Genomic DNA, 20,654 nt, shown 5'->3' with positions numbered 1-20,654 from the left:
ATATATATATATATACTTTTGTCGTCGTAAGTCACACTTTACAAATGATATGACTCGCAATGGCTAATAAAATCTTGAGACTTGACATGGTAGCAAAGTCACGCCCAGCATTATTTAGAACCTTGGTTATAACTACTTCTTAAGTTATTTGTATTCGTTCAAACAGAATGAAATAAATGTATCTTGAATGGTTATTTGTATTAGTTCCAACAGAATGAAATAAATGTATCTTGAACGAATAAGTTACATACGAGTTATGATGTGAATGTGCAGACAAGTTCTAAATGGATATTGGAATAAGCTGTAATAATAAAAAGTATAGACAATGATAACATTTGATGATATTGTATTTATTTAACGCATTTCAACCGTTTCGATAGTCTCAGATCCGTTGGTGTTATAATAGCTAGCCGTGAATGTAAATAAATATTATAAGTTGAGTGGGTGTGTTCTGTTTTCTTGTGTTGATTGTACCCAGGAAACCACTTCTTCTAGTTATGAAAAGCAGCAACTACGTGTCGGGCTTCGGGAAAGGCATCCAACACAGAACAAGTGGATTCCATTTGTTAATATTATCCACTGATACAAACCTAGTATTCATCGAATTCAAGTTTGATGCCTAGAAAGTATAGTTAAACATACTTATTTGATACTGAAAAGCCAAAAAGGAAGATGGTTTTGTGACAGAAATTAGTTTCCTTTTCTTTAAGTTTGTTTTCCTTTTTACTCTCGTAGTGAACTTCCCACCTATGCCCCTCTCACATCTCATCTGTTTCTCTCTTTTAATATCGATCATATTCTGCCTTTTTATTAATTTCAGCATCTTCTTCTCTACCCCCCATATCTTTTCAACAGGAGGAAGACAAAACATTGGTACCATGTTTCTGTCCTAGCTAGTGTAGTACAAGGAGTGCACCTAAGCTAGCTCAAAGCATCTGGTTAGTGTTCTTAATTAACTTTCTTCTGGTTCTCTTACTTTCTACTTTCCTCGCTTATGTTCGTTCTCTTACTTTTACAACCTGCATCTTTAGAACTGCTGATCATTTTGCCAACGAAACATGAAATTGTACCGAATTAATAAGGATCTTATACTCTTTGTGAAGGATAACATACCAAATTAGGTCCATCCCTAGTGATATTAGATCATTCCTGCTAGCTTTGTATGTAACAGTTTTGACTTGAAAACTTATAATTCTAAATCAAAGAAGCTGAATATGAAATAGAGAACAGGTCATGAAGATATATTCATGGTCTAAAATGGCTATAGATTACTGTGGTTTATCCTTAGATATGTCCTATTGATGTGTGGATTCAGTTTACATGATCAAATTTGGTATAGTGACGATTTGGGTCTACGGGCAATTTGCATTGGGCCATGGGTTCAATGGCTTTAAAACGGGCGGATAGCTAGAAAAAGAAACAATGAAACAGCAGAATGAAATCACTATGGTTATATCTGCTTCCCCCGGTTGACCTCGTTTAGGATAGGAAAATAAGTTTCAAATTGGCCTAACCATATTAATTAGAATGGGTACTGAAACTACACGTCATATTCAAACAAGCCTTTAACTAGTTTTTTGCTAGTGAGGCCGTTAATCTCGGAAGCTAAAAGTTCAGTCGTATACGATTGTGTCATTCGGGACCTTGGTGCATTTTTCTTTAAACGCTTAATGGATGCTACTCATATGATCTTAGTGGTAGTAAAGGAAAAGTAGGGATGCAATATCGATTTTGGTATATGGAATATATGTATTAATTTTTTAATAAAGGCATGGTATCAAATGACTTTAACCAAGATCCATTATGGCAAGATTGATTATTCAAACATATCTTTCAATAATTTAGGTAATAACCGCATTATTTTAGAGATGTTTTTTTCATTTTTATGTATTTGTTTACTTAAAGATTTTTATTTGTATTCTTATTTTTTTTTACATACATGCCGGTCACCACAGGTTATTTATTTAGAACTAAATGTAAGACCCGTGTATTACATAGGTTAATTAAAAATTATTAAATATGAAGGACTAAATATTTAAGAACTTTGGATTTATAAGATAATAAGAAAAATAATGAATTATTAAAATTGATTGTTTTTATCATTTAAATTTAAATAAATAAACAAAATAAATAATGTGTTTTACTTTGAGAATTTTGAAATAAAAAGATAAGTTCATTAATGAACTTGATATTCAATTATTGTTATATTTATTGTAATTATTATATTCAAAAAATTATGTAAATTTTATTAAAATAGAAAAACCTATAAAATAATATGTAAAAGAATTAATTCAAAATAATCATAAAATAACATTAAACAAATTAAATAAAAATATGACGATGTGGTAAAAGAAAAACTTTTATTTATTACAGTACATTGAATTTGAGCAATTATTTTTAAAATGCTTAAATTTCAAATTTCTTATTATGACAAATAAAGCATCTTAATGGTAGAGATGTCAAAAAGTTCTGTGGGACCCCGAACCCGTGGGGCCCCGACCATGAATGGGGAATATTTGTTTAAAAAACCGGGGATGGGGGCGGGTGGGGGCAAGGTTAACCCCTGTTTTGATTTCGGGGGCGGGGGCGGGGGTGGGTAGTCTCATCCCGAAGCCCCAATGGGGACCCTGTTAATATACTATTTATATCAATATATATTGATTACAAAAATATAATAAATATTAACAATGATTCTGAACTTTCAAAATTCAATAAAATATAATGTGTTTAAGTTGTTAGTATAACGCTTTTCAGATGTTATAATATTTTTATTTTAAACATATAAAATTATGCTATAAATAATTAATTTTACCTAAAATGGCTTCTTTTAGCCCAAAAAAACTTCTTTTAGCCTAAACAACACTTTCGTACACCCAAGAAAAAGTCAACCCAAACGGGGGCGGGGAAACGGGGGTGGGGGCAGGTGTAATCTTGGGATTCAGGGGCAGGGTCGGGGGTAAGGAGGCTAGAGATTTCGGGGGCGGGGGCAAGGGAACGGGAAAATTTCGGGAGTGGGGGCGGGGGATGCAATCTTCGTCCCGTTTGCCCCGGTTGACATCCCTAGTTAATGGTAATACTAATATAGTAATTGATATAAATACGTTAATATTAAATATACCTTTGTACACAATAACTGAAATTTAAATGCAAAAATTATTTTCTTTCGGTCATATATAATGCAAAATGTTTAAATTTTATTTTTAATAATTTTGTAGAACAAACAAAAGAAATATACAGTAGAATAACATAACATGAGACTCATAATTAAAATAATAATAACTCTAAAAATTTCTGTGTTTCCTATGCAAACGATATGCACGCAATTAAAATATATGAATAGATATAAAGAAGACAAAATAATTTTTATTCTTCACACGATTAGGATTAGTATAACGTCAATTGACAAATTAATGAGTTTTATTTTCGATCTTCGTGTGAAGTTTACAATTATATTGATTTTTATATATACTGCGACATAAATATAAATCAAATCTAGTCTCACAATATGGGGAAAAACATACTATCATTTCTGGTTTTGTATTTCTATTACCAATGAACCACATCTTTGATGTATGCCACCATTTGTTCCAACACATCAAGCTCAACAGCTCAACAATCTTCCATTTGGTGGTTGTGTAATCAATAAACGACTGTCCACCATAATGTGTAGGTCTTGTCAAACCATATGTAATCTCATATTATATATAGCCCACCGCCTTCTCATTATTTTCTACAAGGTCACCCAAAGCTAGCATAACTTCAATTTCTTTGTTGTTACAATCTTAGTAAACATATGTTAGATTCATTGTACCAAGGTATTTCTTTCAATGACAATGTACCATCACTAATCAGTTTCAATGAAGTTTTATGTAGATTTGTTTTGTATTCCCGAGAGAAAGTAGATTATTTGTGAGATACATACATTGTGAATGTATAATAAAGAATGAAGTCTTCTCGTTTTATTCCCAATTGTTGTTGAAAGTTCCTCAACTAGAGTGGCATTGTTTTATAGTCTAGACATAAACCAGCAGTTGTACAACTAATAACGAACAAATATCATGTGGTGCTCGTCCACAAGTACGAACATCCTCCTACATTTCTAAGGTAACTCTTTTTTTTTTTTTTTTTTTGTAACAATATGGAATCGTAGAAGTGCCTTTTAATTAGCATATCGGAAAATGATTTTATCTATACTGCTCTCTCCGTAGATTAGAAATAAGCATTCTAACAACCCTAGAAATATGAAATGTCAATGGCCTAGTGCATAACTAGTGTGTAAGACTACTAGCCATCTCTTACTCACTTCAAACAAGATTTGCGATGATTGTATCTCTGAGAACTTATGCAGACTTGCTTAAGGTGCATTTCTATCTGTAGCTTCTTTTATACATATCTCAAACACTTTCTCAATTTAGCTCTATTTGGTAAATTTTAAATTCATACATCTCTCTCTTTGTGTGTGTGTGTGTGTGTGATTTTAGTCATGCTAAATATCTATTTAGTGTTCCCATATCTTTCATCTCTAAATGTTTTGAAATTTCTCTTCACTATGTTGGTTTCTTGCTTATTTAATACACCAACAATACAGCGTCAACTTATCGAAAGAGTATAATATATAAGGAATCAACCTTTTCTACTAGAAACGGTGATCCATATAACAACTTATGTATATATTTCTCTATATGTAGTTTTCACAGTTCATATCGCATTGTCTTACTGTTTTCTAAAATCTATATAGACTTTTCTTAAATTTTCACACTAAGTTTTCATTAATAATCAAATGAAACAATGTTGTGGTAGAATCTATATATATTCATTAATGTTTCCATGTAAGAAAGGTGTCTTAACTTAAAGTTGTTCCGAATGTAAGTTTCCTATAACCCTAATACCCATCACTAATTTAATTATGGAAATCTTTATAACTAGAGACAATAACTTCTTATAATCAAATACACTATAATGTTGGAACCTTTTAACCACCAATATGACCTTTTATATCTTCATGTCATCCTGTTTATATTGATCTTGAAAATCCACTCATTTTGTAGTGCTTTCTTTCTTATTTTTGACTTGTCTAATGACCAAGTATGGTTCTTATATCAAGTGAACTCAAATGATCCTTAGCATTATTTTTGTATACGAGATCCTTCGTTCTTTAAGTCTATTTCTAGTCAATAGAAAAGAGGTTGTTGATGAAGAACATCTAGCTTGAGGTGTTTTATCTATAGTGGATCTTCTAATATTATGGATTTCTACATCTTCTTTAGCTTCAAATTATAAACTCACACTTTCCTCTAAGCTCCCATTAATATAGAACTCCCAACCTCCTTTAAGCACCCACTACTCCTTGAGCCCTAAGTTATCTATGAAGGACTAATATATCTTGTAATGTTATTCTATATTCCAAGATTGTAATGTTATTCGCATTACAATCTTGAGCCCAAAGTTATCTATGAAGGACTAATATATCTTGTAATGTTATTCTCTATTCCAAGATTGTGTATCTAAAAGTCATTCTCATTGAATATTACATTTACGCTTCTAATGAACCTTCTACTTTCATTATTAACCTTATCCAAATTCTAGCCAATAAGTAGGCATTCCCTGACCTATTCCTCAAATTTGCATATATTTTAACATCCTTTATCTTGGTATGAGAGACATATGTAAATACTCTAAAGTATTTAATATTCATATCTTTTAGTTGACATTTCTCTTTTGAACTTTTGTAAATCTAATGTAATTGAGTGTAAAGTTAAACCTTTCTTCAGGTTTAGTCTATATATGTAACATAGTAGCATGATAATTGATTGTTGAAACATATGTAGGGTCGTACATAATAGTTTGAACCAACAGTAACATAAGAAAACGGTATATGGGATTTCATTTGGTCATATACACTCTGTTTTGCATCTTCTAAAATACAAAATCAAAAATTATATCCTTTAAACTTGTGTATCTTAACTAGGCTAGTAAGTACGAGGCAAAATATGAGTTAATTTGGTAAAACGGTAAGTATGCTTTTAGTGAGTATATATAATGCTACATTTCAACCAAGATGCCATGGAAGAAAAGCATGTTCCTCAGTAGATCTAACATTTAGGGGAGTTCAGTCAATAAATGTTGAATCGGATGATGTGGCATTTCTGATGGAGAAGGTGATGGAAAAGGTTGATGGATAAGCTTCTCTATATAAATTCATGTAGAAGACTTAGCTTCTCTATATAAGGTCATGCATAGTTCTCTATATCAAAGTTTATCTTACTTTGATACATCTATCTATTTTAGTGTGAACATTAAGGTTGTACTTTATGCCTTAGTTACATCACTATACATTTTGAGAGTCTGTGATAGCACTACTATATATATATAGTATTGTAGTCGTAAGTGTTAGAGAGAGAGTTCTTAAATTTCTATATTTATACACTTGAGATTACCTTCCAAACTAACTAAGATTAAACATAATTATTTACACCTTGTATGGATTTCATTATCGGTTGATTCATGCTTAATTGTTCTTAATTCCTTAATTTCATTTACATACGATTGTATATGATCAGCTTTAAAGGAAAGAGAAAGCCTCGATTTCAATGTTGTTTCCATTTGACCAATATGCTTTTGACTTGTAAGACCAGTTTCTATGAAACATGTCTCCCAACATGCTTTAATGTCCAATCGCTATTAATTGTTCGTAGAATTCATACTTTTCAGCTTTTCTACTTAGTATAGAGACAAGAAAAAGCACCTTTTCCTAATGCATTAAAATAGCCATTGACCATATTTTCATTTGTATCTTGCTGTCTTGATTTCTTTTCAAATTAGCACTTTTCAATCAAATCCATATGCACAAAACCCACCTTTGACCATTAATCAATTACTTTTTAATTCTTCCGGATGAATGTATTTTGACAATGCTCATAGTATATGTAACACTTGCAATATTATCTTACACACCATATACTCATATCAAGAATAATTTGATCCACTTGCATCTGTGTAATCAATTCTTCTTTAATGTAACATTCACCTTAAATGTGCTTTGAGTCAAAAATTAAAGGACAAAATTGTTCTAATTAACTTCGACTTTCATCATGAATTAATAATCCCAAATAAGGTGTCCCATCAAATTAATCTTCAATAATTAAAAACTCGTTTTAGGATTTTTTTTTTTTTTTTTGAGATTGAAATTTGGAGAAAATTCCTTATAAAGTTGTTTCCCACCAGAAAAATATGATTTGAATATAAAAAGATCCAATATCATATCCTTCAGAAAAATGTAATCTTCTTTTCTCTTTGGTAGGCACACAAAAATTATCAAACACATATTGTACCATCCAAGAGACTTTTTCTAATTTCTCTAATATCGAACTTCTTCATCGTGACGAATTTGAGAAAGATATTTCCTTTCACATTTTTGGCTTTGAAATTAGACATCATAGCAACATTATAAGACTTTTGCTTAGGCACACTAATTTTCTTGGTTTTACTCTTCCTCTTCTTCTTTTTTGACTTTTTCAAGCATGAAGTTTTGAAACCAAGAACTCATAATCTTTCTTCACAATTGCGACATTATATTTTTGTATCATATCATTTGGAGTTTCATACATTTGAACATCTTGAATTGTGTGTTTTCTATAAGGCACCATTACTTCAAATGAATTACAAGAACAAGAACAAATATTCAGTTTGCGTTCCAATAGAACAAAACACTTTCACAACTTCAGGAATTTTTCTTTGATATTCTTCATTTGGCACATCAGATTTGAAGTCTAAATCTTTTGAACCATAAGAATTTTCCAAAACACCTAACACTCCCTCAACATGATCATTTGGAGTTGTCTCCTTTTCTGGAACATCAAAAACATCATGAACACTATAAATGTATTCAAGAACACCTTTATAAACTTCATGATAATTTGTATAATATTCAAGTGTATTTCTTCCATATTTGCGTTTAGCAAGAGGAATTCCTTTTATGAATTCACCACCTTTCTTATTTGTTCGTCTCTCTTGATATGTTCTAATCAATCGATGAAACAAAACATTACTGTTATTCAGATAAATCAGATGACTAATTAATTCTCCATCCTCATTCTTTTATCTAGAAGAAATGTATATATTATCACTTATCAATCTAACAATCAAGAAATAAAGGAATTTTTCAAACGAGTAGGTATAATGGTAATCTGCATTCTATACCAACCATTTCTCATTAATTGCTTCTTCTATTTTAGATCAAATACCAAAAACATCACCGGATCTTTAATATTTCAAGAGAAAGAAAGTAAATATGAAGACAATGATGGGTTTTGAGCATAACAAACAATCCTTATTTGTACATGCAACCTTAATTTGTAGGATCTAGGTTTTCTCTAATTGAACATACAAGTATTGAACACAAAAGAATAAACCTTAGGAGCTACCTACTATTTTCGAAATTCATATTAAAAGATAGTAGACATACCTTTAATTGTTATGTATTAATAACAACGTAGATCCAAGAGTCCTTGAAGCTTGAAAGATCTTTGGTAGCAAGTGCCACAAGTGTCGTGCCTCTAATGGTTCACAAACAAACCTAGCAAGCAAGGAAAACTATAGAGAGAGAGAGAGAAAAAAAAAAAGAGAGAAGAGAAGCCTAAATTTCTTCCAAGGCACTTAAAAGGAAGACTTGGCTGAAACTCAACCATAATGAGGGTTTATATAGGCGTTAGGAAGGTATTGGATAAGGCAGGTATCTCCAAGATAACCCTAATCCCTTAACTTCCTCTCTAAGGCATCCAAGGCACCCTTAGAGCCCAAGGAAACCCTAGAGACACTCTAGATTTTGTTCCACCCTCTTTAGGGAGGTTCTAGAATTGCCCAATGCACAACTATTGAACATTGTCACATTTAGTCCATGCACTTTTAATTAATTCCTTTAACTCCATAAGTAATTCCAAATTAATTTCTGATTAAATATTAATTAAACAATATGATTTCTAATTAATATATTATTTCCATAATACATTAATAAATCATTTATTAATGTACTTATACATCACACAATACAAATTGTATAACTCCAAGTTTCTGTCCAATTGAAACTTGGGTGATGAGAATTCCTTTTAAATTGGTCAATCATGACATTACCACAAATGATATAATTTAGAATCAAATCCATATTTAACATTGCTAGAAATGTAACCACTAATTTTCATAAATGCCATAGCAAGGAAACATAAAGTAAACAAAAAATCACTTTATTGATAATGATCGGAAAAATTTTGTCCTCATAATACAGATATATGAAAACTATGTTTCTAGATATTTCCTAAACAATTTATCATAACTCCTAAGCAGCTTAAAAATCTGATCATCGAACTATACGACTGAGATCCATCTCTCACGATTAGATTCAACTTACCTTTCTTAAGCTTCTTTCTTTCTCTTAGATTCTGCAAAACATCAAAATGTGACTATCACATCATGTATTAAGAATCTATGAATAGGAACTTAATAAAATAATGGAGTTATATAGTGGATGTACTTGAAGTAGCGTCACAAAACTTGACTTTACTATCTCCAAGATCTTTCAGGTAATCTGGGCAGCTTCGCATCCAACGCCCCTTCAGTTAGCAATAGAAACACATGGACCTTTTTGGATTAGCACATGGAACTATCTCAGAATTAGCCTTTCTTTTTACCATATGGCCAAACAGTTTGACCTTAGCCGATCCCTTTCTATTGGGAAGATAACCCTTTTCTGGACTACTAATATTGCTATTGTCACTGTCCATGGAAATTTTGGTGACAGATCCTTCAAACATATTTGCTTGACTTGCGCTCTTAATCATTTCTGCTTCAGCAACAATCAACATATATGTTAGATCAATTAGGGTCATGCCGTGGTCCCTCATATATTAGTCTTTAATGAACTGACTATACGATTTATGAAGCGAAACTAGAACCAAGTCAATGGCCAGCTCCCTTGGGAAAATGACACCCAACATCCCTAATCTGTCAATGTGCAATTTCATTTTGAAAACAAGCGCACATACAGACTTTCCATCTGGATGTTTGTATGCCAATAGGGCTTGAGTAGTTTCATAATTTTCATCTTGATGAAGACATGACTTAGGGAGAGTCACTGGAGGAGGTCAAGGAAGAGTTAGAGAAGCATTATTTCCAGTTCAACCATTTCTTGAAGAAGGGAACATTCTTTCACCTTGATCAGCTTGTGCAAGATCATCTTCAGATAGAGAAGGAAAAACATTTTCAGAAGAACGAGGAAGACCATTGTTGTCTGAACTTGACATCTATAAAGGGAGAATAGAGAATTCAAGTTAGTTGATTTTAATCATTAATTATAAACCTACAATTTTAAATTAAGGCTAGGATCCATATTTTCAATTCAAATTTTGAAGATGGATGTCGTAATCAAATTCGAATCTATTTTAGGTATGTAAAGCATTTACCAATTTCAATATTATGAAACTCCTAAATCTTTTGAAATTCATTGAACTATTCAATGACATGTTTAATCTCGATTATGCTCTTACTTTTTGACTGGGATGTTGAATATCACAAATGAGATGTGAATAACCATGCAATTTAGCTTGGTACTCTCGATGTTATTTATCATCTGAAATTAACATGCCAGTTAACCACACACGTTCCATTAATTCAATGATAATTTACTAGACACCCATTGCCAACAATATTAGTCCTATATCAATGTGCCGGTTAACCACACACGCTCCACTAACGACCAATAAGGTGTAATGTGCAATTTCATGGGTTAGCATCAACTTCACATTTTCCCAAAAGTAACTAAGAATGGGATTTTAGAAAATGGTTTAGTTACTTTATCATTATACATTTAATGAGGGTTATGTGTCCTATCAAACCCGTTCAGGTAACGAACCTCCACCATATAAGAGAGCGGTGGGTAAGAATACATACCAAATGGTGGTCATTTTACATGCTACTTCACTAAACTTTCCTTATAGTATGGCTTACTGAATGAGGCGTACTAGTGGTTCAACTGACTTTTCTTATACATATAATATATATTAAACTCTTAATTATAGAGTATAAGGTGAGTTTTAAACATTTTAAAATTCCAAGGGTTTAATCTTTTAATAAATTAAACTTTTAATTTAATTAAATTTAAAAGAATTATGGATTTATTAATTATCATTTACTTAATCAATTAATTAAATTAATAATAAGATCCATAATGATGTATTTTAACTTTTCTAAATACTAAGGTTTTTAATCTTTAAAATTTTCGAAATTAAAAACAATTTTAATTAAATTTAAAAGAAATTTGATTTAATAATTATCTATTAATTAAAACTATTAATTAATTTATTAAATCATCTAAGGATTATCCAATTAAATTAATCAAATTAATTTAACCTAATCCCAATCCCCTAGATCTCGAAAATATGGGAGGGATCTTACAAATCCTCCGATTATCTTAATAAACAAGAACAAGGTAACTACCAAAAATAAAAAAATTCACACCAAATCTCTAACTTCTATAATGTGGAAAATCTTTGGTAAGAAGGCAAGGATTTCAATCCTTGCCTTATATTAAAAAATCCCTAGGATTAGGAAACCTTATATTTCGAAACTTAGGACGCCAAAGGAAAGGGTTAAAACCCTTAGGCAAATTTTCGAAATTAGGGTTAGGAAACCCTAACATATGAAAACCCTAATGCTGATGGGTTTAATTTCCATAAACCCTAATTGTCAAGTTCAACCAATTGCATCATATTCAATAAAAAACAATCCTAGGCTCTGATACCACTAATGGGTTTTAAGATTAACAAACAATCCCTATGTGTGCATGCAAACCTAATTTGTAGGATCTAGGTTTTCTCTAATTAAACATACAAGTATTGAGCACAAAAGAATAAACCCTAGGAGCTACTTACTATTTTCGAAATTCATATTAAGAGATAGTAGACATACCTTTAATTGTTATGTAGTAACAACAATGTAGATCCAAGAGTTCTTGAAGCATAAAAGACCTTCGGTAGCAAATGATACAAGTGTCGTGCCTCTAATGTTTCACAAACAAACCTATCAACCAAGGAAAAATATAGAGAGGGGGGAGAAGCCTAAATTTCGTCCAAGTCACGTAGATGGAAGGCTTGGCCGAAATTCAACCATAATGAGGGTTTATATAGGTGTTTGGAAAGTATTCGATAATACAAGTATCTCCAAGATAACCTTAATCCCTTAACTTCCTCTATAAAGCATCCAACACACCATTAGAGCACAAGGAAACTCTAGAGACACTCTAGATTTCGTCCCCCCCCCCCCCCCTCTTTAGGGAGGTTCTAGAATTACCCAATGCTCAATTATTAAACATTGTCACCTTTAGTCCCTGCATTTTTAATTAATTCCTTTAACCTCAAAATTAATTCCAAATTAATTTCTGATTAAAATTCATTAAACAATATGATTTCTAATTAATATATTATTTCCATAATATATTAATAAATCATTTATTTTGATTTCTAATTAATTTATTAATCAAGCAATAATTTAATAAATCATTCTTCTCTCTCTAATAGTCATCATATTCATTTGTCAGGTTTGAAGGCAACCCAAAAGGATTGTGTTGCTATCAATTCAAGTTTATACCAATTATTTTTATGGTATTAGACACCTAATCCATCAGAGAATTCTAGAGAGAGAAAATAGATCTAAAATGAATTTTAAGAGATCTAGAACAAATCTATGAACAAAATATGAATCTCTTCAAAAAAAATTGTTTCTAAAACACGAATCAATAACAAATCTGAATGACTTTTTGAATAAGAAAAATGATCTAAAAAATGTACTACAGAGAGAAAATCGAATCTGATTGAATCAAAGAATAGAATTCGATTTATTGAACAAGAATTCCTTCCAAATAACTCAAAGACTAATGTAGCTTAAACCTCCATGATTAAATAATTATTTCAGATAGTTGTTCTTGAAATAGTAGCTTAAACCTCCAATATTAAGCTCAGATACCACATGTTGGATCCCATGGAAATGCATTGCGGAATCAATAAAATTCAAGCACGAATCAAAAAATAATGAAATCAAAAAGCAGTAAATAGTTATGTTTAAACTCAATTACTCATCAAGGAAATATTAAGTGTACAAATATGGAAATGTAAAAGCTTTATTTCTAATACTTAAGACTACAAGATTATATATAGTAGTGCTATCCCAGAATCCAAAATGTATACTGTGAATAAGGCATAAAGTATAACCTTAATGTCCACACAAAAATAGATAAATATATCGAAGTAAGATAAACTTCGATATAAAGAGAACTATCCATGACCTTCAATAGAGAAGTTAGGTCTTCTACATGAACTTCTATAGAGAAGCTTCTCTATAAGCCTTGTCTATCACCTTCTTTATCAAAAATATCACATCATCTGATTCAATACTTCTTGACTTAACACTACTGTTCAAAATAAGTGGAGTATGGGTATATGTACTCATATATCCGCTACAAGATCCAATAAAATTATAGAATTTGTAGTTAGAAAAAGCTTTATACATAAACTATTAAGGCAAATTGAGTTACTTTGCAAAAATGCACATATAGACAGTTAGGATTGTCAGTAACTTTAGAAGCCAGATAACATGGTTGGTAGGCGGTTTGAGTTGTCCTCAAGTAGTCCCAAACTTATTTATTTCTCCTACTTTTCTTCAATATAAGCATGTTTTCCAACTAAACCCAAGTGATATTCCTATTGGATACCATACATGTGTGTTGCCTCTTAAGATATAATTTCGTATGACCCTTTTACCATCGCCATTCGTTACGTATTAGATCAAAATCGTATCATATTATCATACTATCATACTATACTTATAAATAAAGTATTTTTCCTTTCATCACATCAATTTAAACTTCCAACTTTTCATATTTCCATATAATATATTTTCTAACTTAAATATATTATTAATTATAAATATTATCATAAATTGAAGATTTCTTGAATTATCAATAACTTGACTTTAGTGTTAAATGCATAACCCAAATGAATATATCAAACAAACTTAAAAAAAATAATGTAAAATTTAAAACCTAAAGTAAAATATGAAATAATATTAAAAAAATAATAAAACTCAATGTATAGTTTTTTACAAGAGTTAAAAAGAAAATATTGAATACAATAACCGTAAAATGACATAAACCTAAAAGTAAAACTAACTAAAAGATCTTTAAAAACCATTTTTTATAATAACTAAATTTCAGTTAAGTTGTTTTTAAATTACTTTATAATAATAATAGTTAAAATAACATAAAGTTATAAAATTAAATTATACTACATCACAAACAATCATTGATAATTTAAATAATCATCATTATGAAATTAGAACGTCGTCAAATTTTCCTTAAAGTTAATAAATCATAACATTAGTTAATTAAAATAGATGAGAAAGATAACTAAATTTGTACACACGTAAAACGTGAGTAGATACCATTAAATGATTTGATTTTACTAAGTGTTATATTATCTATCGTTCAAATGAATTATAATGGTACACTAACTAAATGTATAAATGTAGTAATAATTATTTTTTAGTTAATAAAAATGACATAAATATTTTCAATGATATATGATTACTAAAATGTTAGCTATATAATTTTATTCCGTACAACGTACGGATATTCATCTAGTTACATATAAAAGTGTGCACGCTACACCACCCAACTTATATTGAATCATAATAATAATAATAAACCCTATTTTCTCTCCTTATAATTATAATTACACAAAATTCTCAATGTCACTATAATATTTAACAACTTGTCCCATTTTAGTGCAACCGGTAAACCAAAATATAATTTGAATATTCATGATAGTATTTCACACGTTACAAATATTCAAGACTCATTTGAATACTTGTAGATAAAATACATATGTAAATATTTGTACTAATCTAAAAATTAGAAAATTGACATGATTAAATACTCGTGCTTGCTAATTCGATTATGCTTATCTTAATTCAAAGTCCCCACCCTTTTAAAGTCCGAATATACTTCATAATCATATATGTAATTCCTATACATCATGTACATACAATACGCTTTTTCAAAGCAAGTATAAGAAGGTAAACTTTAGGCTTGCCAGTACAACTGAATTTATACTTAGGAATATTAAAAATGTGATTCAGTCCATAAGTGTGAGTTGTAGTCATATATATTCATCCTCTATTACCAATTGTAGAGTTATTTCACAAGTATTTTTGCTAGCCCATTAGTCAAAGGACCTGTCAAATTTGTATGTGTTCTAACAAACTCAATATAGATAAATGGATTCATGAATAATTATCCAACCATAATATGTTTAACACCCAATGGTCTACACTTGATATTACAAACTTTGTTGTATTCATTACCTAAAATGGTTTCATTATCACAGTGGACAGAAATAGCTCCAATTTGATTTAACTATTGTTAAATCTCTTAAACTTAATTTCAATACATGTTCGCTTTACTAGTACAAGCTAGTGCAACAAACTTAATTTCTATTATTAGTTTTGCAATGTAAGTATCTTTATTGGGTGTCTAAGAAACCAAACATCCACCAAGGAATAATAACTAACCACTCATAGACAAATGATATTTGATGTTAGATATCAAACTTGCGTCTTAATATTATTTGTAGTGCTTGTCATGGAATACACCAAGCAACAATCTTATTAGATTATTCTAAGTCTGAAATAGAATTCACAATATTATGCATCATTTTCACACTTGAATCAATAAGAGTGCTTATAGGAGAAAAATCATCATATTTAAACTTGTTGTGATTTGTCTTATTATAATGTGATTATGTATTAACAATACTTTTATTTACCCATTTAATCCTAATCCTATTGATTACATTAGTCTCCCAAATCTCCTTCATGGAAGTTTAGATGAAAACAACCTATTAGTTTCATCTACTTGATTTTTCTTAGTACCAAAATTCAACATGCCATTTGTATATAGGAAAATGCTTACTCATACATTAGTTGCATCAGATCTAATACACATACAAACTTCTAATATCTCACTAAAACAAAATCACTTGATAGAATAACATCACTAAATGTTTGACGCTATAATTTAGGAACTTATTTCGAACTACAAAACTATTTTTATAATTTATACAACTTATACTTGTTATCGGTTATATAAAGCGTTTTAGTTCTTTAATGTAGACATCCTTATCGAAATTCCAATGCAAAAATGGTCTTTTAACATTCGTGGTATAAATATTCATGTGGAACATTTAAAGATTTAGGCACAAAATAATAAGTTGGTTTCAAAGAGTATATTGAATGTTAGATTGCATATAAGTGTTCCACATAAGTGAAATGTGATTATATATAATCAACTATCCGAAATCCTTATAGGTTAAATGAAAACTCTGGAATCTATACTCCAAAAATGGTTTTCAGATAACTGTTTATGCATCCTAAGCTTCATGGAAAAATTGTCTAAGGAGCCAACATAGCTCCATGTTGCCTGTATAACTAGGTTGTCGAAACAAAATAGCACCGAATCCGCTTGACCCTGCTAAATGACCAATTAGAAACAGTTATGTTTTTTGGTTTGTGAAATAGAGGCCCTTTGACCTCCGTCATCACATCGTGTTTGGAATCGAACCCATCTTATATACAAGTATGCACTACACATTGCCTAACTTGTATTAGTCACATTTTAAATCCCTATTTGGCATTCTTGTTAATTATAATTACAAAAATGAACCAGTAATACTAAAATCACCATCAAACCATTTCATTTTTAAACATTGCTTGGGTATTCAAATGAAAAACACTAAATTAAAAAGTTCTACCAAGTATAATAAAGTAAAAGGTCGTGGTTCACAAGAATATATATATATATATATATATATATATATATATATATATATATATATATATATATATATATATATATATAACAATTGTACAAGTAAATAACATGTTTTTTATTTCAATTGAAATTTAGAGAACTAATAACCATGTGGGTTTTCTCCGAAAGTGACTTAAAGTGCCATCAAACTAAATCTAAGTAGTGTTGACATTTTCTTTGCAGTAACCAGGTATATTTAGTTTTCAGATATATATATATATATATATATATATATATATATATATATATATATATATATATATATATATATATATATATATATATATATAATTAGAGAAAATCTAACCTAATTTTAATAATGTGTTGCACAAACATACTATTACCCCTGGTTTTTTATTTATATTATCCACTAACCAGATAAATTTTGTTATTAATTTGATTTACATGTTTAAACCAAAACAACACTACTATCGAATTAAAATTGAAAGTGATATTCATTCCTAACTGGGAAGTACTTATTTAAAGTCAATTATTTAGTAAGAAGTCGGGACGAGAAGTTTAAGGGGCGGTACTAGCGGGAACATGGCCCCCACCCAATGGACATCAAAAGAGAGTAACCTTGAGGAGGGGTATGTGTTTTGGTAACCTTGAATTGATGCCGATTACTAGTTTTATTTTATTGTAAAAAACTCTATAAACATGCATTTCAGAAAGTATATACACATAAGGTTTTATCTTTATCAAGTTAAGACAATGAGCCTTCATTTGATAACAAGCATACACGTAACACTCATGTTTTCTAACACTTGCTTAAACCATGTGTTCAAGAGGCTAAATTTTCATCCAAACCAATGAATAGAAGAAATCTTGTAGACATGTATCGCGACACTGCGTATCTGAATTATGTCAAGTAGCATATGAGACAATTTGTGTCATGCATCAAGTACTTGCATATATTTCAATACGTTTCACGTCGGAGTCTTGTTGCGCTACAGTTCAACTCTTTACACAATATGATTTTTTTTCTTCAAGACACTCGTCATGAAATACGTTGCCAAAAATCTACAATAACTTTTGATCAAAATTCGAGTAACATATTGCAAACGCCTAAATACCCAGCCTTGTCAACTAGTTGAATCTTTTTTTTTTTTTTTTTTTTTGCATTTTTTAGTATTACATGGATTTGTAATATTTTTTAATTGAATTTTATCTTAATTACTTGGTACATATTTTTATAATTAATTTTTTTCTTATCCTTTTCCTTGTATCTGTTTTAAATATTCTAATAAAAAGTAATGTTCTACATAAAATTAGACGTAATTTAACGAGAACGTCAAGTCTTAAGATTTTACGAATCATATCATTTATAAGACGTAACTTAAGTCGCAACACCATCTCAATTTTTCTAAAACATATATATCTTGAAGCCATAACACACGGTGACATACCATAACAAACTTTTTAAAAGCTTGACAAAAAGAGACAACACACGTTACCAAAGTTTGGGAGGCAGTGTCACAACACCATCTCAATTTTTTGGAAGCTATCTATTTGTCACATAAATTTTAACACAATATAAACTCGACATGTGGTGAAATAGGTTTGAATTACATTTTTTTTTTAAATGGGCACAAATGGCATTGAAAGAATACATACTCTCTCTCTCTCTCTCTCTCTCTCTCTCTCTCTCTCTCTCTCTCTCTCTCTCTCTCTCTCTCTCTCTCTCTCTCTCTCATATGCCACCATGGTGGGGTGTGGTGCGCAGAGCAAGCCATGGTGGGTACCGATTTTCGTTTTTTCAAGATTGGTATGTGTCTCTTGGATATAGCAGATTATCGTTTATTGGTTTGTAAGCTGGTTATACGACTCCCAATATCCATTCATATTATAACAAGAAAACCTATACTAGCTATACAAATAACAATGTGCGCTCATTCTGTAGGTAAAAGGAATTGACTAGAATTGTCAACTACACATTGAGGTCAATCTCCAACATGAAGTTTCCCAAAAGCATAGACCTGGAAATTGAGGTCCAAGATGACGATGATTCAGGTAACAACAGCCAGCTTGATTCCAACATATCTGTTCAAACAACCATGACACGTCCTGTCCAAAAACTGGAAACATCCCACACTTATGATCCTATTTCCCTTGAATTGAGTCTAAACTTCAACTCGAACATGTATAAATTTGAATCAAAAAATTCAATGGGAAGATCGATATCGACTACAAGTAAAAGCACAAACCACACAGAAACTCATGCAACCCCGGGATCCCTACCAAGAGTTTTTCCTTGCAATTATTGTCAGAGAAAATTCTTCAGCTCACAAGCTCTTGGGGGTCACCAGAATGCGCATAAAAGTGAGAGGATGCTTGCAAAGCGTGCTATGAGAATGGGTATTTTCTCTGAGAAGTATGCAAGCCAGGTTGCGAAATTTCCTCCCCATGGAGCTTCATTAAGATCTCTCGAAATCAAAGCGCATTCGTCACAACACCAAACATTTGTGCCACCATTTACGAGGATGCCAACAGAAATTAACAGCATATCTCCAAGATACATAAATGGAATTATAGAATTTCCTATATATGTGGACGATGACGGATATGATCATATGTTGTGGCCGGGAAGCTTCCGTCAAGTGGATGCAACAGTCAGTGTTCTTGATTTACTGCCGAAAACAGTCAGTGTTGTTGATGCAACAGTCACTCCTGATCTTACTTTGAGACTTTAATTTTTTTTTTTTTTTTGTACTAATATTAACTATCTTTTTTAATTTTATTTTCTATGGATTCTTGTTGGTACAGTTATTTGTTGTTAAGCATGTGATGATTAAACCTACCAAGAAAGTCGGCATTAATTTAACATTTCTTCTCTTTTTCCGTCGGACCCGATTTGGCTTCCTTCTGTGGGTTTATGAGTTTTTGACAAAATGGAGATATTAGAAAAAATATTTACTAATTTTATATATTTTAAAAAATATTTACGGAACTAGTATTTCATTTTATGTTTCTTTACTTTTCAATTTTCTTAATGCTTTTTTATTTTAAAAATCATCTATTTTTCTTTTATTACTTTTTGATTGTTTCAATTTCTTTTTTTTAAATAAATTTTTTTTATCATTTTTACTTCTTTTTTTTTCCATTTTTTATTGTTTTTTTAATAACAGTTTTTATGAGTACATACCAAACATCTAGTTTAGTCATACAAATCATCTAATTTGACAATATAATCATATACTACAAGAAAAAAGGGTATTAGTGGCGAAAAAAAGTCGCCGCTATTGCTCACCAAAGTCGCCGCTAATAGTTTTATCGGCGACATGTCGCCGCTATTGAGTCGCCGCTACTGTCTTGTCGTTATTGATCAAAAAGTCGCCGCTAATGATGATGTCGCTGCTAATACTCTTGTCGACGCTAATAGTGTCGCCGCTATTGCCTTTTTTTTATTTTTTTTTAAAAACATCCATTTTCGGCTGTCCAAAAACCGATACAACCATCAACACACTCCAAATTGCACATAAATACACACATACATACATTATACATAAATATATACTTTTTATACATATAAAACAACCATCAACACACTCCAAATTGCACATAAATACACACATACATACATTATACACAAATATACATACTTTTTATACACATAAAACAACTATGAACACAATCCAAATTGCATACAAATACATACATACATACATTATACACATATACGTAAATTTTTTACACATACATATATGAAATACACACAATTTTCACACACATATATATGAAATAC

The 20,654-nt window shown here is 30.6% G+C and overlaps 1 protein-coding gene across 1 annotated transcript; it reads left to right on the top strand.

The window, feature by feature from the left end:
• The first annotated feature begins 588 nt into the window (after positions 1-588).
• LOC145094580 (zinc finger protein 7-like) lies at positions 589-19,717 on the top strand. The gene is made up of 2 exons (XM_079032721.1): positions 589-938; positions 18,813-19,717. The coding sequence occupies exon 2, from the start codon at positions 18,865-18,867 to the stop codon at positions 19,600-19,602; it is 738 nt and encodes a 245-aa protein (XP_078888847.1). The 5' UTR covers positions 589-938; positions 18,813-18,864; the 3' UTR covers positions 19,603-19,717.
• The last annotated feature ends 937 nt before the right edge of the window (positions 19,718-20,654 follow it).

Source organism: Lactuca serriola, chromosome 3 (assembly GCF_051521515.1).
Source record: "Lactuca serriola cultivar US96UC23 chromosome 3, Lser_US96UC23_V15, whole genome shotgun sequence".
In the NCBI taxonomy this organism is placed as follows: Eukaryota; Viridiplantae; Streptophyta; class Magnoliopsida; order Asterales; family Asteraceae; genus Lactuca; species Lactuca serriola.
The sequence above is the reverse complement of the archived record's forward strand: the minus strand, read 5'-3'. Positions and strand labels throughout refer to the sequence as shown.